This window comes from Cyprinus carpio, chromosome A13 (assembly GCF_018340385.1).
Source record: "Cyprinus carpio isolate SPL01 chromosome A13, ASM1834038v1, whole genome shotgun sequence".
In the NCBI taxonomy this organism is placed as follows: domain Eukaryota; kingdom Metazoa; phylum Chordata; class Actinopteri; order Cypriniformes; family Cyprinidae; genus Cyprinus; species Cyprinus carpio.
Genome location: NC_056584.1, coordinates 12,897,182 through 12,920,932, shown reverse-complemented (window position 1 = coordinate 12,920,932; position 23,751 = coordinate 12,897,182). Strand labels below are relative to the sequence as shown.

Genomic DNA, 23,751 nt, shown 5'->3' with positions numbered 1-23,751 from the left:
ACCCAGAGGCTGCAGGCTTGAGTCTAGGTACTGGCAGGGATTGTAGGTGGGGGGAGTGAATGACCAGTACTGTCTTCCAACTGAGGTGAGACCCTTAAGCAAGGCACCGAACCCCTAAAAATGGCTGCCACCTGCTCCGGGTGTGTGTGTGTGTTTTATGCGTGTGCATGCACACTTGGATGGGTTAAATACAGAGCACAAATTCCAAGTATGGGATACAATACTTGGGTAAACGTCACATCATGTCACTCACTTGCTTACTCATTGTAGCAAGGAAGGACATGTGTTATACGGAAAGAGATAAAATGTGTTAAATAGAAAGAGAGGAGGGGCAGTAGGAAACACTCGTCTTTTCCTGTTTAAACATCATAGCACAGCAACTGTTGTGGCAGGATTAGCTTGAACCTGAATTGTACACATAAAGTAAGATTTTTATAGGAGATATTACAATATTTATGATTGTTGTTGTTGTTTTGTTGTTTCCGTTTAATTGATTGTTTAAACAGTAGATAATATATATATATATATATATATATATATATATATATATATATATATATATATATATATATATATATATATATATAAATAAAATAAAAAAATGAAAAGTAAGTGATACAATCTAAAACACTAGAAATTTATAAAATACCGCTGGTGTTCAGTACTCAATATTTGCTTGTCTAATAAAACGAGTGAGATAAGTGGATCCCTCGTGAATAATCGTGAAAGAGATTTAGTTATGTTTTAAAGTGAGTGATCGTTACTTTGATCCGATTAATGCAGGGAGCACCGGGAGTGTCGTTCTCACACAAACTCTGGAATTCATGTGGGGTGGGTGCTATCAGAGGTTTTTTTAAACTATAACTACCAGGCGGAGGCGTTGTGTGGTATAAACAAAGAGGTAAGCCTTTTTAGATTGAATATTATAACTGCTTATTTATTTATATTTCCTAACACGGAATGAATTATTTTACCAAAATCGTCGATAGACCACTTTGCTTTGTGCTTTTGAATAGTAAACGCGTTAAACTGATGTGAATTGTCTAGCGTTTCGTTTCTCACACAGAGATACAGCGCGCTCGCCTGCTCCCCTCGCTCTTAAACAAATACAACGACTGCTTAGTTTAACTTGACGTTGTAAATTTTCTATATATCAGTATATTGTATACTTATAAAAAGTAGGTAATTGTGAGTAAATTGAATGTTTTGACAAGTCGTGAAGTGGTAAAGTTTGCCATATTGAGGCATCTAGCTGTTAGCATTGTTCTTGCTTTTATCGGAGAAAAACAATTCATTGTATCATCATAGTATTGACAGTGTTCCTTGCATTGCCTTTCCAAAATCTCCTAAATGAGAACATTAAATGTTGTGGAAGACTGAAAGTTGCCTTGGCAGCTGGTTTTAAAAAGTGAGCTGACAACTCTGCTAATCAGTTAGCTACATAGCTAACTAGTAAACGGAAGAACAAGTGGGCTGAGATTGTGAGCCATCTTGTGTGTGTAATCGCTTATGGTTTCTGATTACTGGATGGATGTATTTCCTCTGGAAATTAAATGTCTCTGGGCCATATTTGATGTTATAATCAAAAGAAACAGAACTGAAACATCTTCAGTGTTTTTTCCTAATATCTTTTTCCAGCTGTTGGTAACGTCACCACTTGTCACGTAATGCAAATATGAATTATTATGATTACGTAACACTTTAAACCGAGATGTTAAACCAGCTGTTTTTATTTGTAATTTAAGAAAATCCCGCTGTTTTTTTTGTTTTATTTATTTATTTATTTTTACCTGAAGCAGAGTCTCAATAGAAACCATTTAGTTTTCTGTATGCTGCACTTTAGTGATAGGACATTTAATATAAAATGTTTTAGTAAGGAAGAGTTTTATTGATTTATTATGTAGAACTTTTTTAATCATCAAGATTTTAGGTTGTGAATGAACAAGTACAGTAGATGCAGTAAAGCAGGCTTTCCCAAAGCTTTTTGGCAGCAGAACCCCTTTGACCTAAATGTTTGATAGCACTCCCTGAGATTTATATTTTAATACGTTTATTTTAATAATTGAACACCATATTAATGTTTCTCTGGTGTCAGTTAGTGGTCACGTTACATGCGGGTAAACATAAAATATTAACTTTTTTATTTTTAAATAATTTATTTACATTTTACATATATTGATTATCTTTTGCAGTTCCCTCTCAAACTCCCAGTTTGGGGTCCACAAAAAAGTTTGTAAAATTTAGCTTGAATGAGAGGTACATTTTCATCTTTTTATCTTTATAGGGGTCATATGATGTTGCTAAAAAGAACATTGTTTTGTTGTATGGTGTAATGAAATGTTTATGCGGTTTAAGTTTCAAAAAGCACATTATTTTACACATAATGTACATTATTGTTTCTCCTCTATGCCCCGCCTTTCTGAGACATGTCGATTTTTACAAAGTTTATCAGTCTGAAAAGCGAGGTGTGCACTGATTGGCCAGCTATCCAGTGCTTTGTGATTGGCCGAATGCCTCAAGCATGTGACGGAAAAGTTACTCCTCTTAACATACTGTGATGCCATGTCCCAGTGTTCTAACAAATAATGCTACCTATCAGATTATGCTACCAACACTGTATTTATCCTACTGTAAGGGTAGGTTTAGGGTTGGGGTAGGTCAGCGGTTCTCAAATCCAGTCCTGGCACCCCCCCCGCTCTACACATTTTGTATGTTTCTCTTATGGCTTCAGACGTTTGTTCTATTTGAACGTAAGTGCCCTGCTGAGTGGACATCACAGGATATTCTGCCATGATTCCAGTTTGAAGCGAATTTATGTTCCAATTCAAAGTGAATTGAAGTTGCAAGATGTGAATTTAAATTCTATATATTTACAGAGGTATATGATGTCACACTTGTCCCTGTGTGAAGGCGTTGCGCAGTGCAAATCTGTGAATGAATGTTCCGAAGTGAGGTAAACTTTTTTTCCCCTGCTCAGGAAGTAAAGAGCAATGAACACTGTGTAGGGACCATGTCAACAGGAACACAGTTCATGCAGGTGTGTTAACAAAGAGAAACACAAAATATGCAGAGATGGGGGTAGCGAGGACTGGAATTGAGAACCGCTGGGGTAATGGTAGGTGTACATGTTAATAAAGGATTTTGCTTCCGAATTATGCTACCATCTGTTTTAATGGGAGGTAGCAAAATCTAACAGGGTAGCACAAATCGTCAGAACACCTGTGTGACGAGACAAAACCAATAAAACCCATTACAAACGAGGCATTTGTTGCATCCAGTGGGGACATAATTATGGATTATAATGACTTATACTGTTTTTTTACGCAGGACCTCCAGCAGAAATATAGGCCCACAACACCAAAAATACAGCAGTATATTTTATTGTACACATGGGGTACTTTTTGTCCCCGTGTTCACCAAACCCATCTTGAGTGTTTGCTGCTAAAAAGCTATTTTTTTAGTTTCATCTATTCATAGAAGCCAGTCCCATTTGAAGTTCCAGTCGTGTCTGATAACTGAATATGCTGGAGTTTGTTTTTGGATGAGTCAGGAGAATTTTTCTTGAATTTTTCTTGTACTGTTTGACAATTTTCTTTAAAGGTTTTCTGACCCCGAGACTCAACTTTTTTTCTGCAATTCTCCAGCTGTGGTCCTTGCAGAGTCTTTGGCCACTCAAATTCTCCTCCTCACCGCACATTAGGACGATATAGACACACGTCCTCTTCCACGCAGATTTATAACATTTTCTGTTGATTGGAAATTCTTAATTATTGCCCTGATGGTGGAAATGGGAATTTTCACTGCTCTATCTCTTTTCTTAAAGCCACTTCAATAATTTGTGAAGCTCAATTATCTTTTGCTGCACATCAGAAATATATTCTTTGTTTTTTTCTCATTGTGATGGATGATTAAGGGAATTTGGGCTTTGTTATCCCTCCTCTTTATATTTCTGTGAAACAGAAAGCCATGGCTGGATAATTTCATGTTCATAATCACGCTGGAGTGCTCGAAATTGTGAATATGTATGGGAATATATTTTAGAGATATTTTACTCATAAGAATTTCTAGGGGTGCCAATAATTGTGTCCAACGTGTATTTGAGAAAAACATTTATTTCATGATGATTCCCCCATTTTAAATTCTTATTATCCAATGAAAGGATAGATTTTTGTGAATTTTTTTAAATAAAAGATCAAAAGGATTAACAATGCAGATGAATTTTCCCAGCCTTCTTTGATCATATTTAACAAGGGTGCCGATATTTTTGGCCATGACTGTATGATCCCTTTAAAAATATATATTCTTTTCTGTTCTGTTTTTTTAAGCAAGTGCTTGCTTAAAAAACCTTTTAGGAAGGTTTTTTCCTTCTTTCTGTAAATGCACACTGAATGTGAACTACTGACTCTGGCCTGTATTACTGGAAGCAAAAGAGATGGTAAACTGTGAATATTTTTTTAATTAAACCCTTGTGCAACTGACTCATCCTGAGGATGTGATGAAATTTGGTTGACATATAGGCCTAACACTTATGCACATCATGCTATTTCTGCTTCTGTTGCAATACGTGATAAAGGTCTCTCTTGAAGTTTTACTTTGGTAATCTCAAATGTTCTTTCCCATAATGTTTCAGAAGATGCACTATTACAGATATGAAAATGCAGAGGTCAGCTGTTTCTACAAATACCTTATGTTCAGCTACAACATTATCTTTTGGGTAAGTTGATGACCGATGTTTTATTTCAGTGTAAACACATACACAAACAAACACAAACATTCCCTTCACTGCAAGTCACGTTTAAATGGCCACCCTCCAGGTTCTAACATTAGATAACGCCTGCCCTGCCTATCTTTTCTGCCACTCTTGCTCAGATAACATGATCTGTAGACCGGCCACGCATTTCATATTTATTTGTTCCACTTAGTTTCATACTGTGTACAAAGATGTTTCATAGTTTCTGACTGTTTTTGCATTACTGGGTGGGTCATTTCACAGTAAGTGAACACCCACAAAAGAAAAAGTCAGCCTAATGACGTCAACAGGAAACCAATTAAACCTCGTGTATTGTTGCAGTAGTTTATGGTGTCCTCTATAGGAAGCAAGGGAGGATTCAGAGATAACCACTTCTAACCCGTTTCCTGTTTTCAGTAGTGAACATGGCTCCTGTGAAACGAGCATTGTTATTACTGCACAGTGTTATGAATATTTTATATATGAATTATAAGTCTTATTTTCCATTGAAATAAAGCTTTTTATCTTTAGTATGTTCATAAATTGTATACACTACTGTTCAGACGTTTGGGGTCATTAAGGTTTTGTTTGAAAGAAATTAATGGTACTTTGAAATTGTAGTGTATTTAAACTTTATTTTTGCAAACAGTATTGCTGTTGTCTAGTTTCTTGGCATTCTAGGCATTAGTCATTTCTTTAGTCATATTTATACATCATCAGTTATAACCACACACTCAGTTGTTGCAGGTTTTGTTTTGTGTGAGCTTGACTGTACTGATGTAACTTTTAATCATTTCATTTCTCCTAAACCTCTTCTGGTTCTCAGCTAGCTGGAACAGCATTCATTGCAATTGGCTTCTGGGCCTGGAGTGAAAAGGTAAGTAGACACTTTGAAACTTCCTGTATATATATTATAATATATTATCACTGTATATTTGTACATTATTCTTTATATAAAAAATACACACACATATATATATCAAAGTCATTAAAAAAACATAACTTTTGAATGTATGTATATATATATATATATATATATATATATATATTATATATTATATATATATATATATATATATATCAAAGTCATTAAAAAAACATAACTTTTGAATGGTAGACAACATTTAACTGCAAAAAACACTGTGAGTTATGTAGCTGTGAATGTGTTTTAGTGGCTCAGGGAAAAACAACCAGTGTAAATTGTTTGTTCCTTGATTTGCCCACAGGGTGTTTTATCAGATCTGACACAAGTTACACGTCTTCATGGTTTTGACCCAGTTTGGGGGGTGCTTGTTGTGGGCACAGTCACTTTCGTTTTGGGATTTGCTGGGTGTGTAGGAGCTCTCAGGGAAAACATCTGCCTCCTCAAGTTTGTAAGTACTCATACTTTAAATGTGATCCTGAAGCCATCACATATGCTGGTCAGTTCAAAATAAAGAATATTATTTGGCATGCCTTGCAGTGCCGGATCAGTACAAGATCAGAACTTTATGAAGTGTTAATGAAATTAGTTCCCAGTCATGAAAATGAACAAATTCTATTTATACTGTCAAATGATGCTCTTTGATTTTTCACCTTGCTTATTGACCTTGTCCTGCAGTTCTCTGGAGTCATTGGCTTCATCTTTTTCCTGGAGTTGACGGCTGTGGTGTTAGCATTTGTGTTCCAGGGCCAAGTTAGGGAGTGGCTCAATGATTTCTACTTGGCTAATGTGAAGGCCTACAGGGACGACATTGACTTGCAGAACCTGATCGACTCTCTCCAGAAACTGGTAAGTCTGAGAGAGTACTAGTATACTAATTTTCATTAAATAAAATGAATGCTTGCCAACCACATAATATATTATATGTGAAATGGTTTCCATAAAAAAAGTGTATGTTTCTCTACCCGCTTTTCCATGCCTTTTGCAAATTCTTGCTTAAATAATTAATTAATGTTTAATTAACAAGCATTACTTGCCCTGAATAAAACCATAGATACTTATGACTGCTAGAGCAGTTTTTGAGCTGGTACTGGACATATTGGTTTTTATGTTTTATCAAACGTTTAACATTTTTCAAAATGTAAATTATTTTTGGTGTAAATTGGGGCAGTTTGATGAAGCATGTGGCTTAATGCTTGTGACAATCTGGTAAAAGGTGTCCATGAGAAATTTCATCACTAATACGTATGCACAATTGTGACTGTGCTAATATGTTACAGAACCTGAATGTATGTTTTTTTTTTTTTTTTTCAAAGAATCATTGCTGTGGAGCTAAAGACCCCAACGACTGGAATCTAAATGTGTATTTTAACTGCTCAATGAGTAACCCCAGCAGAGAGAAATGTGGAGTGCCCTTTTCCTGCTGCATCAGCGACCCTGCTGTAGGTTATTCTCTTATTCACAGCAGACCTCCACAGAAAAAAGAACTTTTCAGCATGCTGCACTGTCATAAAAAATACTGTTTAAAAGAACCCATTGTGCTTTAAAGTCGAAGGCCAAGGATGTGGAAGACTTCCTCTGCTTGTGGTGGCCTTGTACTCACTGCCTGTATGTGAAAGTGATAGTGAGAAACAGATGACAGAATTTAGATTTTCCCATGAACTATCCTTTTAACAAGTGGATTCAATTTGCAGATGTCTTTTTTCTGGAAACTGAAATTGTTTTATACTGACCCTAAAGCTTTGTCTCCCACGCATAGGTTATAAATTTCTTTGGTTTAAATTACTTAATGCATGGATTGTTTTCACCATTGTAAATGACTTTACAGTGAATATAGGCCTATGAACCTATGACTTTCCTTTACAGGATACAGTGGTGAACACGCAGTGTGGATATGATGTTAGAGCCTCTGGCACACCGGTGAGTGCATTTTGAACATTTGTAATAAACAAAGCCAATACATAATATTACATATCAAACAAAAATACAACCTAAATACTAGGGATCGACCGATATGCATTTTTCAGGGCCGATGCCGATACCGATTATTACAGATCAAGGAGACCGATAACCGATATTTTGAACCGATATGTGTCTAGTGTAAAAATGAAAATTAATGTCAAAATTAAGAATAAAAAGGCCTCTGACAAAGACTCTCTTTAAATTATTTAAACACATCGTTAATTCTGAGAACTGTTCATAATAACAACATTAATATTAATAATAACAACAAACATAAGCATCCATCAGCAGCATTCTGTAAACTAAGTAAAACTTGCATCCATCAGCAGCATCCTATAAACAAAGTAAAACTTAAAGCAAATTTAAACAGCGACAAATTAACAAATAATGGAAAATAAATGTAATCTCTCTCTTTCTCTCTCTCTCTATATATATATATATATATGTGTGTGTGTGTGTGTGTGTGTGTGTGTGTTATATTTAGCATTTTATTTGCAACCCCGGAATTGCATTAAAATCACACACAACCCATATTGTAATAGTGTTTTTTTTTATCTTTGATGTGTAAAATGTTTGTTTGACTGTTTATCACGGCGATACAAACTAGGAAGTATACAGGACAGCGTCATCCAGAAACGTGCAATGTGAGATTATTGACAATTTACGTTATTAGCATAGGGTTATTAGCAGGGTGCGATTTGTGAAATAAACAGAGGGGGGGGGTGCTTTTGAAAAATTTTATGAAATGTTTTTAATACGACGGAAATTGTATTTAGTGTGATCTCAGTTTAATAAAAACATTGTAAGCCTACATTAGGCCTATTAATTGTAATGATTTAATGTCCACGGTTATTAAAACAACAAATTACATCGAGAAAGCGAGCAAAGAACACAACGGAGCTTTTTGAAACTCCGAATCAGTTAAACCATTGAGACGCAAAATGATTCACTGTTTCGATGCGTTTCAATCGGATCGCGTATCGCAAATCATTTGATTCAGATCTGGACTTCACAACCTCCCTTCAAAACATTTTCAAACCCAACAAGGATAAAAAGTTATTCAGCAGAGGCAGGGATGCATAGACCAGAAGGGGGGAAATCCCCCCCATCCTGGTTATTAGTCAAATGAGAGAGCGCGGCCGCGGAGATAACTAAATCAGGAATAGGGAGCTCGCGTCGCGTCAGGGGCGTCAGAGCTCGCGCTTGATGCCCTTTCAGCTCTTCAAAATTGCATAATGGTAATTCTGAATCTGTATGATAAATTATTTTGCAATCATGTTAGAATAAAGCAATATTTCTCCAAATATGCGCAATTTTTTTTGACTAAGAGCCCTAACGGAACGGACGCTGTTCAGTGAAGCTATGTGAACAACACAAAAAAAAACCCCAGCAGACGTGAGTGAATTCATTCGTGTTGATAATCTATTCACAATATAACCTTAAGTTGGCCGAATGGTGAGAGAAGTAGGTTTTAGTTTAATTATCTCAGCACTGATGTGATGATCCGTTAAAGCATATTACTGCAATGACGGACATTGACCGGGAATTCACAGTATAATAACTGAACGGGGCTTGTCATCATAAATCGATTATATTTAGGTGTTTTGCAACTTCAGTGTAGTGATTTATTGCAACTTCAGGAACGTTTACTGCATTCTTACATTCGAGAGATAAGTTATTGATGTGTGATGATGATCACTGAAGCAGCTCCTGTGCTTTCGGTGTGAGAGCGGAACATTTTCCAGCCGCCAGCCGTATTGATTGGCCAGGCTCGTGACTCCCAACAAATCAGACGGACGATGTGGGCGGGGCTTAGTCTAGGCCACAGAGCGGTGCGCTCTGACTGAGGTGGCTGGATCAGTGCCAGATCGCGCATTTCAAAATAAAATGGTTTTATCGGCAAATCGGTTTTGAAAATGGCCGATACCGATAACAATAAAAAGTCTTAATATCGGCGCCGATAATCGGCCACGCCGATAATCGGTCGACCCCTATTCAGTACATGTCCCCCTACAAATGTGAAAGTTGAGTGAGTTCTTGCTTCAGAAAGTGGAATAAATTGATTAATTGTCAGCTTCTGCATACCAGAAAATGTAAACGTTTTTGAAATTAAAGTCAAGTTTCCAAGGTTCAGTTTTCTCTGATGTCCGCACTAATATCTGTCACTTTTGAAAATTGCATTTTCAAATGGGGCATGTGTACAGTTGTTCTGTTCTTCTGCTCTCCACTCGTAATTGTTCTCTTTTTGTGTTCTATTGGTTGTAAGGAAATTGCAATTGGGAGAGCAGAAAACCTGCAGAGAATAAACCTGTATATTATAATGTGACGCACAGGGCACTTGCTGCTTTGTAGATGTAATAAAATGGTCTTTAATTAATTGCATAACATTTACTGTTGCTTATTTGTGAAATATAACACACACTGTTTCTACTTTTTAGTCACAATGGAGCAACACCATTTATGTCAAAGGATGCATGATTGCTTTGGAGGAGTGGCTTCCACGCAATCTCTACATTGTGGCTGGAGTCTTCATAGTAATATCATTGCTACAGGTATGGAATGTACTTTAGATAAAAAAAAAAAAATACTGCATGGAAAGTATATTTTACAGCTAGATGTCACTTTCAGCTTTTTTATTTTTCAAAGAGGAACCAAAAAGCAAAACCACTTGCAAATTCTACACTAATTATGATATGATCATTCGAATGAAGTTATAGGTCCTGGAAAGAAAGTACCCATCTGCATTTTTACAGTATGTGTCTTTAAAACTCAGTTTCGAAGTTAATCTCAATGTAATGTTGTGTCTTGTCTTTAAACTCTCAGATGGTGGGAATCTTCTTTGCGAGGACGTTGATTGGAGACATTGAAAAAGTCAAGTTTAATTATTACTAAGCTCGCATTACTGAAAGGGAGCGGAGGGCAATGTTGGAAAGACGTGGACCTCCTGTTATTCTTCTGCATCTCCTTTTGTGGAGAAGAGGACTGTGGACAATTCACTGGACCACCTTTTCAGAAATTCTATAAACCACATGTTAAATACGCAGCTGCCTAAGTTTACCTGGATACCGTCACGTGTGCCTTGTCTCTTCAAGTTTACTTCTGGCCCACTCCCTATAAGATTTTTTTTTTTTTTATAGGACTACCATTAACCAAACATTTGTATTTTTGAGACCACTATTAACCAAGCTGGGTGTACTTTGTGGCAACATAACCTGTAAACTAACCTGAAATGTAATTGTAATGATGAGAAGTCATCAACCCAGCTTTGATTCCTGAAATGTATCTATGTGGTCCTGTTGCACACAGTCCAAAATCTTATGTGTACTCTTTTCCTTTGGGAAACTAAATTTAAGAATTAGTACACTAACTAGAACAAATTTAGGATGTTTTTAGAAGCATGTTTATTTTTCCTTAGATAAAAACCTGCAAAAGTTAAGATAAAAAAAAAAAGAATAAAAGATTGACAGGTTTATAGTAAAACCGTATAATGAAAGAGAAAAAAAATATGCTGTTTCAACTACAGTAAATACATATCCTTAAAGTTTGTTGAGTTTAGTTGTATTTGTAACAATATTTTTGCAGTCAGAAGTTCTGCATTTAATGTCAACTATAAAGAGTACAGAAGAAAAATATCAAGATCTGACTCTAACTACTCGCATGTAAATGGAACATAATTGAGAATGCAGTTGGGTTTCAAATGCCAGCGGGTCTAAAAGAAAAGTGAGCTGATATATTTGGTCCTGCGTGATAGAGGTAAGATGCGTCAGTATACGTTATATGCTCTTGTGTGTCCATTCTGTTATCTAAATGACTTGCATTTAAGAGTCACTTGAGTCACAAGAGTCACGGCTTATAAAAAGATGTCAACATTGCCTAGAGATGCCAACATTTACCTCCTTTTTCTACTCTTACTTGGTGAATTTATACAAAAATGCAGATTGTGCCTTTTCTCTGGCATTGAAGATTTCATAAAATGTTTTGTACCGTGTTTAAGCTGGATAGAATCAAACTTATGAGTGTTCAAAGAAAATGTACTTTTTTGTATTTTCAAATGAAAATTTTAATGCCATTTAAGCACAAATTACTTAAAATATGTAATATTAACAATATAACATTAACATGTCTTCACACAACACAAAACACAATATGCATTCTGACATAAATGCAAACACCTTTTCTATAGCCCAAAGACTTCTTTTTACAGTTCTATCATATTATACTTATATGTGACCTCTGAAATTCTCATCAATGCAAAAAGGAAATTATTTAAAAAAAAAAAAGAAAAAGAAAGAAAGCATTTAGTTAATCTTTTTAATTCAGAGTGCACTATTTTGTCCCTTTTTTTGGAGTGTGTCTGTGCCACTGTGTAATGTTAAAGCTCAATTGAGTATTTACTAAAATGCAGTACAGTTTCCCTGATCTTGCTGCAAGAGCCATTTTTGTGAAGGGAGGTTTTCTGTGTTGAATTTAGATGTCATTTGTTGTTGAATATTTGTTATCTTTGTAAATATTTTCTGAATTCTTTTCACAATTTTTATATTCAATAATAATAATAAAAAAGTCAGCAGCAATTATTGTACAAGAAGCTTTTTTTTATATTTTCAAAGTTAAAAACAGTTGTACTGCTTAATATTTTATGGCAGCCATGATAATTTTCAGGGTTCTTTAATGAACAGAAAGAACTCAAACAATATTTATTTGAAATAGAGTTTTAATTAAATTTAAAGTGTGCTTATGGAATAACAGTATTAAATTCTTTAAAATATCTTAATGTCTTAATGACCCCAAACTTTGAATGGTAAAATACTTTATAACACAACACATCAAAAATCATTGAAAATTTAAAAAAAAAATCTGTCGAAATGTAATAACCTTCATACTTCAGAAACAATTTTACTTGATGGCTGACAATTTTTTGTAATGCCCACAATTTTTACAATCTGATCATATTTTACTTTGGAAATGCACACTATGATGGAAGTAAAGTGTTTTGCAAATATCTTTTCACTCTAAATTTTTACAAAAAAAATTAACAAAATGAAGACTTGACTTTGGCAGGGAAGCAGGGACAAAAACAACCTAAACAGTGTAGCATGAAACAGGCTTTTAAAATTCTAACTTTGCTCTGGGTTATGACATCAGAGCTTCAGACTATCAGGTCAGAAAGGCCCACTTCTTGAGAAAACCTGCAGTGCAGTACATTTGCCACAACCCTTGTGTGACTTTTCAGCTCATACAACTAAAGTATCTCTCTTATTATTAAGGTAGTGGCATTTTCTCATTCAAAGTGACTTACAGCACACTAATTACAAGCACAATCATCCTGGAGAAACCTGGAGTGTCTTTCTCAATAGTGACAAAGCAGAACTGGGATCTCGGTAACATTGCCATTTCACAGTCACCTCTACATTAGACTGAACACCTTTGACAATCCATCCTAAAAAAAAGTCCCGTTATGGCCTTTTCTAGCAGGGCAGATGGGAACATACTGTGAACAAATAAAAATGACCATTGCACTTCTGAAGGTTGATGTGTACATTTTTTTTCTTGGTCAGAAGTATAGAAGATCTGATTCCTTTCAGTGGAAGATACAGAACAACTATCTCCCTCACGGAAAAAGCTACATAACAAGTAAAGGATGGACTGAGGAAACAGCCTTTTCCTGTTGTTGTTAAATCAGACCTTCCTTAGTCACACTTTCTTTAGATGCATTGTTTCTGTGCTCACACTGGTTCTTATTTACATAGATTTTTGCATCACGTCCTATTTTAAAGAACAGAAAATAATAATTTTATTTTCAGATACATTGTGCCACATGAATGCATGCATTTATAACAGAAAAGAGCAGAAAATAGAACACTAATGGCTTTTCATTTACAAAAATCACAGATTCATGCAAAACACAGTATGATGTTCCTTTACATCAGGCTAGTTTGCGTCTACACATTTGCACATAATAAGTATGATCTATTTAATATATATTAAAATGTCTAAAATCAGATCTCTAGATATTTTCCTTAAAAATCAGCAAAGAAAATGCAAAAAAAAAAAAAAAAAAAAAAAACTCTTAAGTTGTACTCATTTCATCATAATATTTGTATTGATGTTTTACCAAGTTTAAAACCATGATTCCTTTTTTTAAATCAGCACAGAAAATTTAAAGTTGTCATAAAGGTCTAAACATTTCTACATAATTAGTGTAATCTGCTTCTTTAAACACGTTACCACGTTTAAAACCAAGAATTCTACATATTTTCCTTAAAAATTAGCAACTTTCTGTTGAGGTCTTATCATAAGGCACTATAACTCACCATAACTCTGTTTATTTTTGACCGTGTTCTTTGAAATGCAGCGAACACCATACTACATTAGCTGCCCTGCAGAGATCCATCTTTGAAGTCTTTAGCATGTGAGGAGTCATGGGAAATCCCTCTGAAGTCCACAGAGGGCCCAGTCCGCTTGCAGGCCTCCAGCAGCAGCTCTTTCCTTGTAGTTGTGATGACTTCCTCCTGGGCATCGACAGATCTTGCCATTATTCAGTGTACTGTGCATTCTAATAGAATACAGGTACAAGATTTGAAGTCTGATTTAATGGCTGAAAATCATCTTATGCTAAAAGAGAGCATGCTATGTGTCATTTGATCTATTTACATAAACAAACACGTGTCAAATATGACCTGAAATAGTGAGGGCAGTCTTGTTTCCAGCGCTGCTTTGTAAATCTTAGTTGCTTTTTTATTCATTCAGTGATTGTCATTGCATTTTTCTATCTGAGCTAAACTGCTGTGATTTTCATATATATGTGGACAGGTTCTCTACAGTGTTTTTTTTTTTTTATAATTTATTTTTACCATATTGCAGAGGCGTGAAGTGGGAATGCTTGTTGACAGGTTGTACAACGTCGCCTGCATTTGCGTGCAACTAATGTCAGAGATTTCACAGCTTGGGACTCCAACTTTGACAGCATTCCAGACAGAGAAATGCGAATCCATGGTTACACAGTCTATGCCGAATGCATATGTGGCTTGTGGAGATACCAAGGCAAGCTCTCAGCTATTGAAAGTTGCTTTAGTGCAGATTACATTACAGTGTTTGACTCAGGAATCAGCACTGACTCCTAATCCATTCCTCAAATGTTGTGATGTTACAGCACTTTTAGAGATCCATCTTGTCATGTCCTCATAGTGAATGATTCATATAAACTATTTTAAATGTATTTTGGTTGGTATAGAGAAATGTTTTTTATCTTTTGCATTCTTGAGGTAAAAAAAATCCATATACCTATATGTCACACACTATTACTGCTCTTTTACCTTGTGGAAGTCGATGAGGTCAGCAAGGGTGGCATGACGGTTTTGGTCCACACCCAGAAAGCCGTAACAGTCCCTAGAAACATTGATAAGGAAATGCTTGAAAATGCTGGCTGTGCGATAGGACAGCGTGTAGCTCCATATCATCTCACTGACCCGTCCCAAGAAAGAGCCCTCAGCTGCATTCATAAGCCGTATCTCTGAGTCGTCTCGAGAGATGATACCTTCAGCATAGAAATCACAGTCAACTGTCAGTGGAGACAGTTGTTTTTTAATTATTAATTATGTGCACACTAATTCAAACTCCCCAAAACACAATTTTTTTGTGAAAGGGCAAACAGGCCAGACACTTAATTGTATGTTATTTGCAATTAAATTAAAATGTATTAGTTAAGTTTAAATTTATACAATTTCATAATTGTCTTTGAAATATAGTTACAGTGAATGTACTGAGATTTATGTTTAACTAAAATTTAATGTTATTTCTATATAAAGGTTATGTCATGTGCTTAAATATATTTGTGTTTGGTCATGAGTGCACACTTTAAATTAATATTATATGATCTGCAAGTAGCTTTTTAAATATGTACAAGTGCAAGTGCACATTCAATACAGTTAAGCAGACTCCTTTTTCCACAAGGGTAACACATTAAGAGTAGTTGTGTGGGTATTTCAGCATTGTTTCCATTGTAATCTTGTTATCTCTGTAATGGAGTAATCAGGTGCCAGAAAGAAAGTGGTACAGTATGTTTTTCCATGTATCTCTACCAGCAGTGTTGTTGCAAATCTACACCGTAGCTTGTGTATGTGTGTCAGTAAGAGTATAAATGAGTGTGCGTCTGTCCTCTTATCTAGACGCATCTATTCAGAATCACACAGACTGATGTGCGGCCCACATTCCATTGGAATTTCCGACACTCACAAGCCTATTAATCTGCTCTCTTGTCATTTAAACAGGAGTCACACACTGTAACGCATACTAACATGACAAAGCTGCAGGACTCACACCAGTAATTAGCCTAGCAAAGCCTTTGAATTATTGAGCACTCCCCCTCAATTTCTCTCTAATGTCTGTCCATGTACAAGTAGATGCAGACACACACCACTGCTCTCCATCTGTTGTTCGGCTAGTTTCTGGTTTCAAAACAAGGGCTGCATATTCCACACTCCATTTCTCTCTCCTTGTGGATCTGAGAGTGACAGTGTGTACAAGAGGGTAAAAGAGCAGAGCTGGGCACAAGGGCACAAATGTCTGGGTTGCCAAAACTACTCATGTTTTCCACTTGCTTATGGGACAGTCATCAGCCACATTCTGCAATTAATGCTGACATTGGCAAGCTATTCAAGTTGCACACAATTTAACAGGTCATCATGGATTTTAATGTAACGTATCAGATAACAGGAGACACAAGATAGGTCATTAAGAAACCTTACCGTGGAACCACGGAGCAATATCATTGCCATTCTGTTCATATCCTCCTTGTTTTGTTTTCCTGCTCTTCAGTGAACCAAAGAATAAGCCATGCAGGGCTAATTGGAAAGAAAAGCGCTAATTTACTGAATTACACAGTTCTAGATCTGGTGCATAATCCTGTTAAAAAGACCAGCCTAAGATGGTTGGTGGTCTTAGATGGTCTCTCCAGACTGGTCAAAAAGACCTGGTTTGCCTATATTAGAGCATATAAAGGCTGGGAGAGCAGCTGAACCAACTGAACACAGGCTTGGTCAGTGGGGGAGACCAGCTAGACCAGCCTAGACCCGCTAAAACCAGCTAAGACCTACAAACCATCTTAGGCTGGTCTAAAGCATTTTCTTCCGGAATTGCTGTGCATGTTATATTCGAACCATCAGTTGTTGTATATATTAGAGCATTATAAAATTTCAATATCACTTGGTTGTATTTATAAATAACATTGTTAAATGTAAGTAAATGTTATTTTAGCAAATAAAAAAATCAGTTTATTTATGCCTAAATTAACTTGTAGTATTTTAAACAAATGATTTTACCTTTCTGATGTACTTTAAGTTAAGTTAAGTTTTTAAGTTAAGTTAACAACTTTATTAATCCCACAAGGCAACTACCCTACAATTAAAGTAGCAACTACCCTACAATTAAAGTAGGGGCAATTAAAAGTAGGGTAGTAGCATCATATAACAAACTTATTACAAACATAAGATATCACATAGACAATACAAAAAAAAATAATATTATTATTTCTATACAGAATGGTTACCTGTCCATTAGTGTTTGTGTTTGCACTGGTACTATGTCTGCGGTTTGTCTGCACTGGCACAGAGGAGGTTCTGCACATTGAAGGCCGGGCCTGGGACGGACTTCATTGCTGGGAACAGGACTAACAGATGGTTCAATGAAAGTATTGTGGCTCCAGTAGGATTGATTCTGAAAGTGGCCACTTAGGCCAGCAACATGGCTTTTCTCTATAGCCTGTAGTGACTGACGCTTATACTCATCTCTTGCCCAACGAGCCTTTCAGCTGCTTTCCTCATCGCTGCTTTGGAGCGACATACTAAAAAGGAAGTAGAATAAATAAATGGTCGGATGGAGAGAAAAATTGATAAGAAATGATAGATTGCATGCAAACCTTGCTGGAAAAATCCTACTTATATAACTTATATAATCCTAATAAAAGCTTATATAACTGGTAAGTGTGTTTTGGAACATGGTAGCTGGTTTCTAGCTATAAGCTAGTCTGTCTTTGTTGCAACAAACTAGTTGCTATACAGTTGTATACCAGGTAGAACACTGACTAGTTATAACCATATTTTTTTAACTAGAAAACAAAATTAGTTTAAAATGCAATGTAAGTAGAATTGAAACTAATTAAAATTTAAACCAAAATTATTTTAAAAAGAAAACACATTACAGGCTGAAGAGATTTTTGTAGATGTTAAGAAGACACATACATACACAAACAGAAGATGAAAATGTATATGAAGAAATAACATCTTCACTCACATTGTTCGTCCCACTCTTTGTCACGTTGTTCACTTTTTTTGTTCTTGTTCAAGGGTCATATATAGCTCCTTCACTCTTTTTTCCTCTGCATGTCGGATCTCCTCTTCTCCCCTCTGCCTCTCCTCTTCCTCTTGTTTCTGTGTGTGTAAACACATTGTTTTTTGTGACAGAGAAAGAGAGAGAGAGAGAGAGAGAGAGAGAGAGAGAGAGAGAGAGAGTTGACAAATCATATACACCTCAGTCCTTACTTAGCCTCAGTATGTTGTTCTAACTCTTGCAGCACTAATGAATTAGCACCAGTGGCTCATTAGCTGTGTTGAAATGTAAATCATTTGGTTGAATAATTAATCCTCTAGGACAATAACATGTGGCAGCATGGTTGTTTGAGATACTTAAGCTGTGTAATTATTGGCATAAGATAATTACCAATGAGGCATTATCTGAAAACAGACACTCCTTGTGCAGTGTGAATATTGAAAAAACGGTCATGCCTCCACCCCAAGTACCATCTAGATTTTGGGTCAATGACATCATTTAAAAAATGCATTAAAATACAAATTAACATATACAATGGCATGTTTTTTTCAAAATAAAGTTTGATATTTTTTGGAAGGCATAAATTACAGAAGTGTGATTTTACAAAACTACTTCACTGCTTATTAATGTTTGAATATTTTTTAATGTAATGCGGTCAACAGGCAGTTATGTTATAGAGAGGACCCATGACATAGAGAATTTGCCCTTTATTATGACAAGGCAACTTTAGTTCAGTTTGTTAAAATGTCATGTTATGTGACTACTCAAAAAACTTATGATATTTTTATTATTAAGAATTGGGAAATGTTATTGTATATAATGCATATTAGTTTCTTACATTTGCATATAAGTTTAGTATAAAAGCTTTTTGAAACTAACATGAATACACAAGTCAATTTTTTAAGAGCTTGAAATGCTTTTTATAAGATTATTCCTATTCATTTTCCTGTGTGCTCTTATTTGTCGTTGACCATTTTACACTTTAGCATGACTTCTACTTTTCACAACATCAACCAAAACCAGCTCCAGCTCTGTATAACACATTCCCTGTTTTATTTAGCCTCAAACTGGAAAGCAACTAAGACTAACATGACAAAACGAAAGTACATAGACTGTTTTGGAGAACTAAAATAGCATTCAGCCCTAGTTTTTGTCGTTGCTGCAGCATGTTGCCTTCCTGTTGGTTTCAGATTGAGTATTGATTGCCTGGTTGTTCTCCTCATTGTTCCCTGTCTTTCAAAGGGAGGTAGAAAAAATAGAAGTACAGAGGGCCTACCTTTCACACACTGCCGTCGTTCCACACACTTAGCCAAATAATTTACAGAGAGTTTGGTGGAAAAAACAGCATCCACCAAACGAAATGTTAGGCCCTAAAGGTTGGACATCATTGCAGGTCTCGTAAGTAATTGATCACTTGGATTGTTTTGTGACCCCCACTGCTAAGTTAGTCCTTCGACTTTCTAGCAAATGGTTTGAATCCTTGTGAAGCACTGGCAACCGTTTTTGTCTTGCTGAGGCCAATTACAGCATTCTCATTTTGCAGCAGATTTAGAAGTTTGAGGGGTTTGTTGATCAATCACCTTTAGTTTCTCCTGCATACCTTCCTCCTCCTGTTTGGCTGCCTTCCTGTCCTCTGCTTCTTCCTTTCATTTTCCTTCAACCAAGCGTGCTTTTTTCCTTTGTGATGGCATCTCTGAACTTTTCCTTTATTTCTTCTTCTTTCTTCCGCCTTTTAAAATGCCAAAAAATTAAGGTGGCCAATCTTTTTTAATAAACTAGGATTTGAAAATTCCTGAAAACAACCTGCTTTCACGTCAGTGTATTTTTTTTTTTTTTCCTTAGGCATATTTGGAAAAATTATGGACATGATTTTTCTATATAAACAAAACAACAAATTTTATATCTCTATGTGGCACCCTGAAGCATGATACTAAACTGCTAAATCTCTACAGCAATAGATTTCAGATTTTATGTATTTATTATGGAAATGAAACAAGTTGGAAACTAGTCAGTGGATACAGATAGACATCATGGATTTGGTGTTCAGCTCACAATCCTCACCACAGCTCCTGGGCTTCTAGCTGAGCCTGTCGCCTGGCTCTCTCCTCCATCAGCTCTTTGACAATCATCGCATATGGTTTGTCTCCAGGGGAGTCCCCCATTACCCAGACCCACACCTCACCATGTCTACCCTGCAGCCACTGAACACTCTTTCTGTTTTCTGGAGAGAGTGATAAAGGCAGTTGTGAAAACCAGACTAGATGATATTTTTAACGGGATATTTCTACCCAAAGTTAAAATGGTCATAATTCACTCACCCTCATGTCATTCCAAACCCATAAGACCAATTTTCAAACACAAAACAAAAAATATTTTTATATCATTTTTGTCCATCCATTAAAAGTCCATGCAACCAAAAGTCTGACTCATCCGTGTTTCATAGCATAAAGTATTTGATGAGCTCATTGTATTGATCAATGTTTATATCAATGTTATATCTCTTTAGATAACCTGGATTAAACTACTTGATACTTTTACAATGTGATTTTGTATTTTTTAATGCATCAAAGTTTCAGTTTTGTAGACTTTCAATGGATGGACAAAAATGAGAAAATATTAAAAATATCTTCATTTGTGTACTGAAGATGAATGAAAGTCTTATGGGTTTTGAAACAACATGAGGGTGAGGAATTAACAACAGGATTATCATTTTTGGGTGAATTAACTCTTTAACTAAAGAGTATTTAAACAATAATCTTGAACTGTGTACTACCTGCAAAGGGACCATCTAAACATCATGAAACTTCAGAAGTGACAGATTTTAGTAGTAAATAAGAATTTACACTGTTAGCTTGTTGCTAAGCTAATAAGCTAAGCCTAATTCATTGCACAGACAAAATATTATGGAAAGAATATATTTCAGTATTTTCTATCACAGTGTCCACCCATTTTGGATTTATTTATCACTGAGCTTGTCACAATGCATGCTGGGTTAGGGGATATGAAAAGCTGCCGAAACAAATTAGTGCTAAATGCAAGACAAAAAACTATTGGCTTAAAGGGATAGTTCACCCAAATTACTATTCTGTCATCATTTACTCACCCTTGTTCCAAACCCGTATGAATTTATTTCTTATGTTGAACACAAAAGAAGAAATTTTGAAGAATGTGTGTTTGCAATCAGTTGCTGGTCCCCACTGACTTCTATAGTATGAAAAAAAAAAAAGAAGTCAGTGGGGACCAGCTGCTGCTGTTTGAATACATTCTTAAATGTTGCTCTTAATTAGAGCTTTGTTGTCTTGGCAATAAATGACCAAGACAGTTCAAACATTTTCATGATATTTAAATCAAGAACTGGTTCTTGTTAGGCATGGCCATCGCTGCTACCGAAAATAAGTTTACCAGCATGGGTCAATCCGGAAGCCAAAAACCCAGGAGTGTGAATTTGGACCCAGAAATGGAAGACTTAATCTGATTACATGAAGGCCTAGGAAAGATAGCCTTGCCAGACTCATCATTTCTCTCCTTGGTCAGGGGTCTTTTCCAGCCTTCCTCTTGGCTCTCACACTCCGTCCAATGTCGCACCTGCTCCTGACGTATTATGAAGAAAAGAATCTGCCTCTGCTCCTCATTTAGTTCAGCCAGAAGCTCTGGATCTGGATCAAGATCTGTTGCATCATTCTGGACTGCCAGAATCTCCTGTCCAGGAGCACGCTGGGAGAACTGCCAGATATATTTGGAGCAGAATTCTTTGAGTCGAAAAAGGTGAAGAGTTAACTACCATTTCAGCATGCTTGCCTGGAACAGCTTGCAACGTTTACACCTGTAAGTCATGTGTGAGTCTTCAACAACAAATGCCCTGAGACCAGTAACACAATTCCTACTTTATTTATATTGACTTTATATGTGTTGGGTTTTAGGAAAATTTCTTAGGTAGTTGTGGCAAAACATTTTTGCAGTCACAAATATACTGTTCAAAAGTTTAGAATCATTATACATTTTTAATAAATTACTACTTTGTTAATCAATGATGCCCTAAAAATCGATCCAAATTACGGTGACATAATCAAACATATTTGTTATGGGCTCATTATAAAGCACTTTATAAAGCAGACATTGTGAACAAACAGTTTCTGGAACAGCTCGCCCATCCACACCATTTTTTTTTCTATTCATTTATTCCATCCAGTCTTTATGTTCTTTTGCTCATTCTTTCCTTTTTAATTTGCCAGTGTCAGATGTTGTATTTTCATGAAAAAGGCCAAAAATCACAAGCGTCTTCACTAAAAAGCAGATGAAGCTGGTCTTTGGTGAGTACTGTTTAATGAGGCTTGCCAGCTGAGCTCCAGGGGGAGGTTTACTAGGGACTCTGATGTGCTTGTACTCTGTTGTTGTACACTTTTCGCTTCATACTGCTTAGATCCAGTTTCCTTTCTTCATTCAAGAGATAGTAGGGTATGCAAGAACCTTCATCTCTCAAAAGAACAAACTGATGAGTTTCTGTATTCTTTTTCTATCACTTTAAATCCCCCCTTAATGATTTAATAATATCTAAATAGTTATTTCATTCAAACAGTAATAATATTTTTATATTTTTGGTAATACTTTACCAATACTTTTGTTAAGTACTTACATTTGTTACATTAGTTAAAGCATTAGGTATAATGAACTAACAACAAACAACAACAATTTACAATTTTTTTTTACACCAATGTAATTAATTACATTGGTGAATAGAAATATGAGTTTCCTTCAAATGTGATTCCAATCTTGTGAAACAGTGATGTATTTTAAAAGGTGTTCATTCCACTGTACAATTTTATTTTTCAATAACAATACAAATATTTTCTCAACATCCTAGTCAAAAAAAAAAAAAAACCTTGTCTCATGAATTCTTATCAGTTGTTTTCTACAAAGAAAATCATTAGCTAGCATTCGTCAGCACTCTGTTGTTTGTTTTCCTAGGTCACTCTTTTTCTGCATTATTCATCTTACTGACCTGCTCTGGCTCCTTCAGATCCCTCTGTGTCCTGCAAGCATGGAGCTTCTCGCTGTGTCATTGAAGAGTCGAGCGCAGCAGGTGATTGCCGGTGAATGCAGTGGTGCAGTATAGTGTCCCCCATCAGATCCATGATGAGGGTTTGTGTGGTTGCATCTTATGCTGTAAAACGGGCCTCTGGTCTGCACTGAAGGTCAGAAGTGTCCCACAGGTGAATGAACAAGGGCTGTTGTCAACCTATCATGCAACTGGATCTCTCTTGCTCGCTTGCTTTTGCTCTCTCACCTTGGCACACAAATATAGACATGCACCCAGAGAGAGAGAGAGAGAGAGAGAGAGATACAGCTAATGTAATTAGAAACCTCTCTCTTGTCCTATCTAGGGTTCATCTCGGCCCATTGCTCTCTTCATTAAGTCTGTCCTCCTGCGGCTAATGCCTTTTTTGCCATGACCCTTTGCAAGAGAGACTTTGAATTATTCTTTAAGCTACTTAAGCAAATTTAATGCTGCTAACTATGCTGAGTTTACTTGTTTGGCATTAATTATTCATTTGTGTCTGTATGTTGCTCATTCCTTAAATTTTTCCTTGTATCTATGTGAACTACCACCTAAACACAGAGTAAACAAAAGCAAAGCCTTGTGATTTTGAGCTTGTATCCCATACATCTGGGTAAAGGACTGAAGGTGTGTTGGTGTATTTTGAATAGTATCTTAGTGTTTTAATGTTCTCAGCTGGGCACCACAAACAGCCACATGGTGCAATTCTTCTCTCTCTCTTTCTCTCTCTGTCCTTTATCTTTCTGTGTCAAGGTTATA

General features: G+C 36.0%; 1 protein-coding gene and 1 pseudogene across 3 annotated transcripts; one reads left to right on the top strand and one right to left on the bottom strand.

Annotated features, from left to right (window-relative positions):
- Positions 1–348: 348 nt before the first annotated feature.
- Positions 349–12,184, top strand: LOC109065953 (tetraspanin-14-like). 3 transcript variants are annotated; one of them, XM_019082934.2, is made up of 9 exons: positions 349–423; positions 4,631–4,714; positions 5,556–5,606; positions 5,956–6,102; positions 6,330–6,500; positions 6,968–7,093; positions 7,518–7,571; positions 10,052–10,165; positions 10,437–12,184. In XM_019082934.2, the coding sequence occupies exons 2-9, from the start codon at positions 4,634–4,636 to the stop codon at positions 10,503–10,505; spliced, it is 813 nt and encodes a 270-aa protein (XP_018938479.1). In that variant the 5' UTR covers positions 349–423; positions 4,631–4,633; the 3' UTR covers positions 10,506–12,184. The 3 variants fall into 3 exon arrangements, with proteins under 3 accessions (XP_018938479.1, XP_018938477.1, XP_018938476.1); XM_019082932.2 differs by lacking the exon at positions 349–423 and adding an exon at positions 758–901; XM_019082931.2 differs by lacking the exon at positions 349–423 and having other exon boundaries at positions 4,607–4,714.
- A 1,701-nt stretch (positions 12,185–13,885) lies between these two features.
- Positions 13,886–23,068, bottom strand: LOC109112117 (annotated as a pseudogene).
- Between the last annotated feature and the right edge of the window lie 683 nt (positions 23,069–23,751).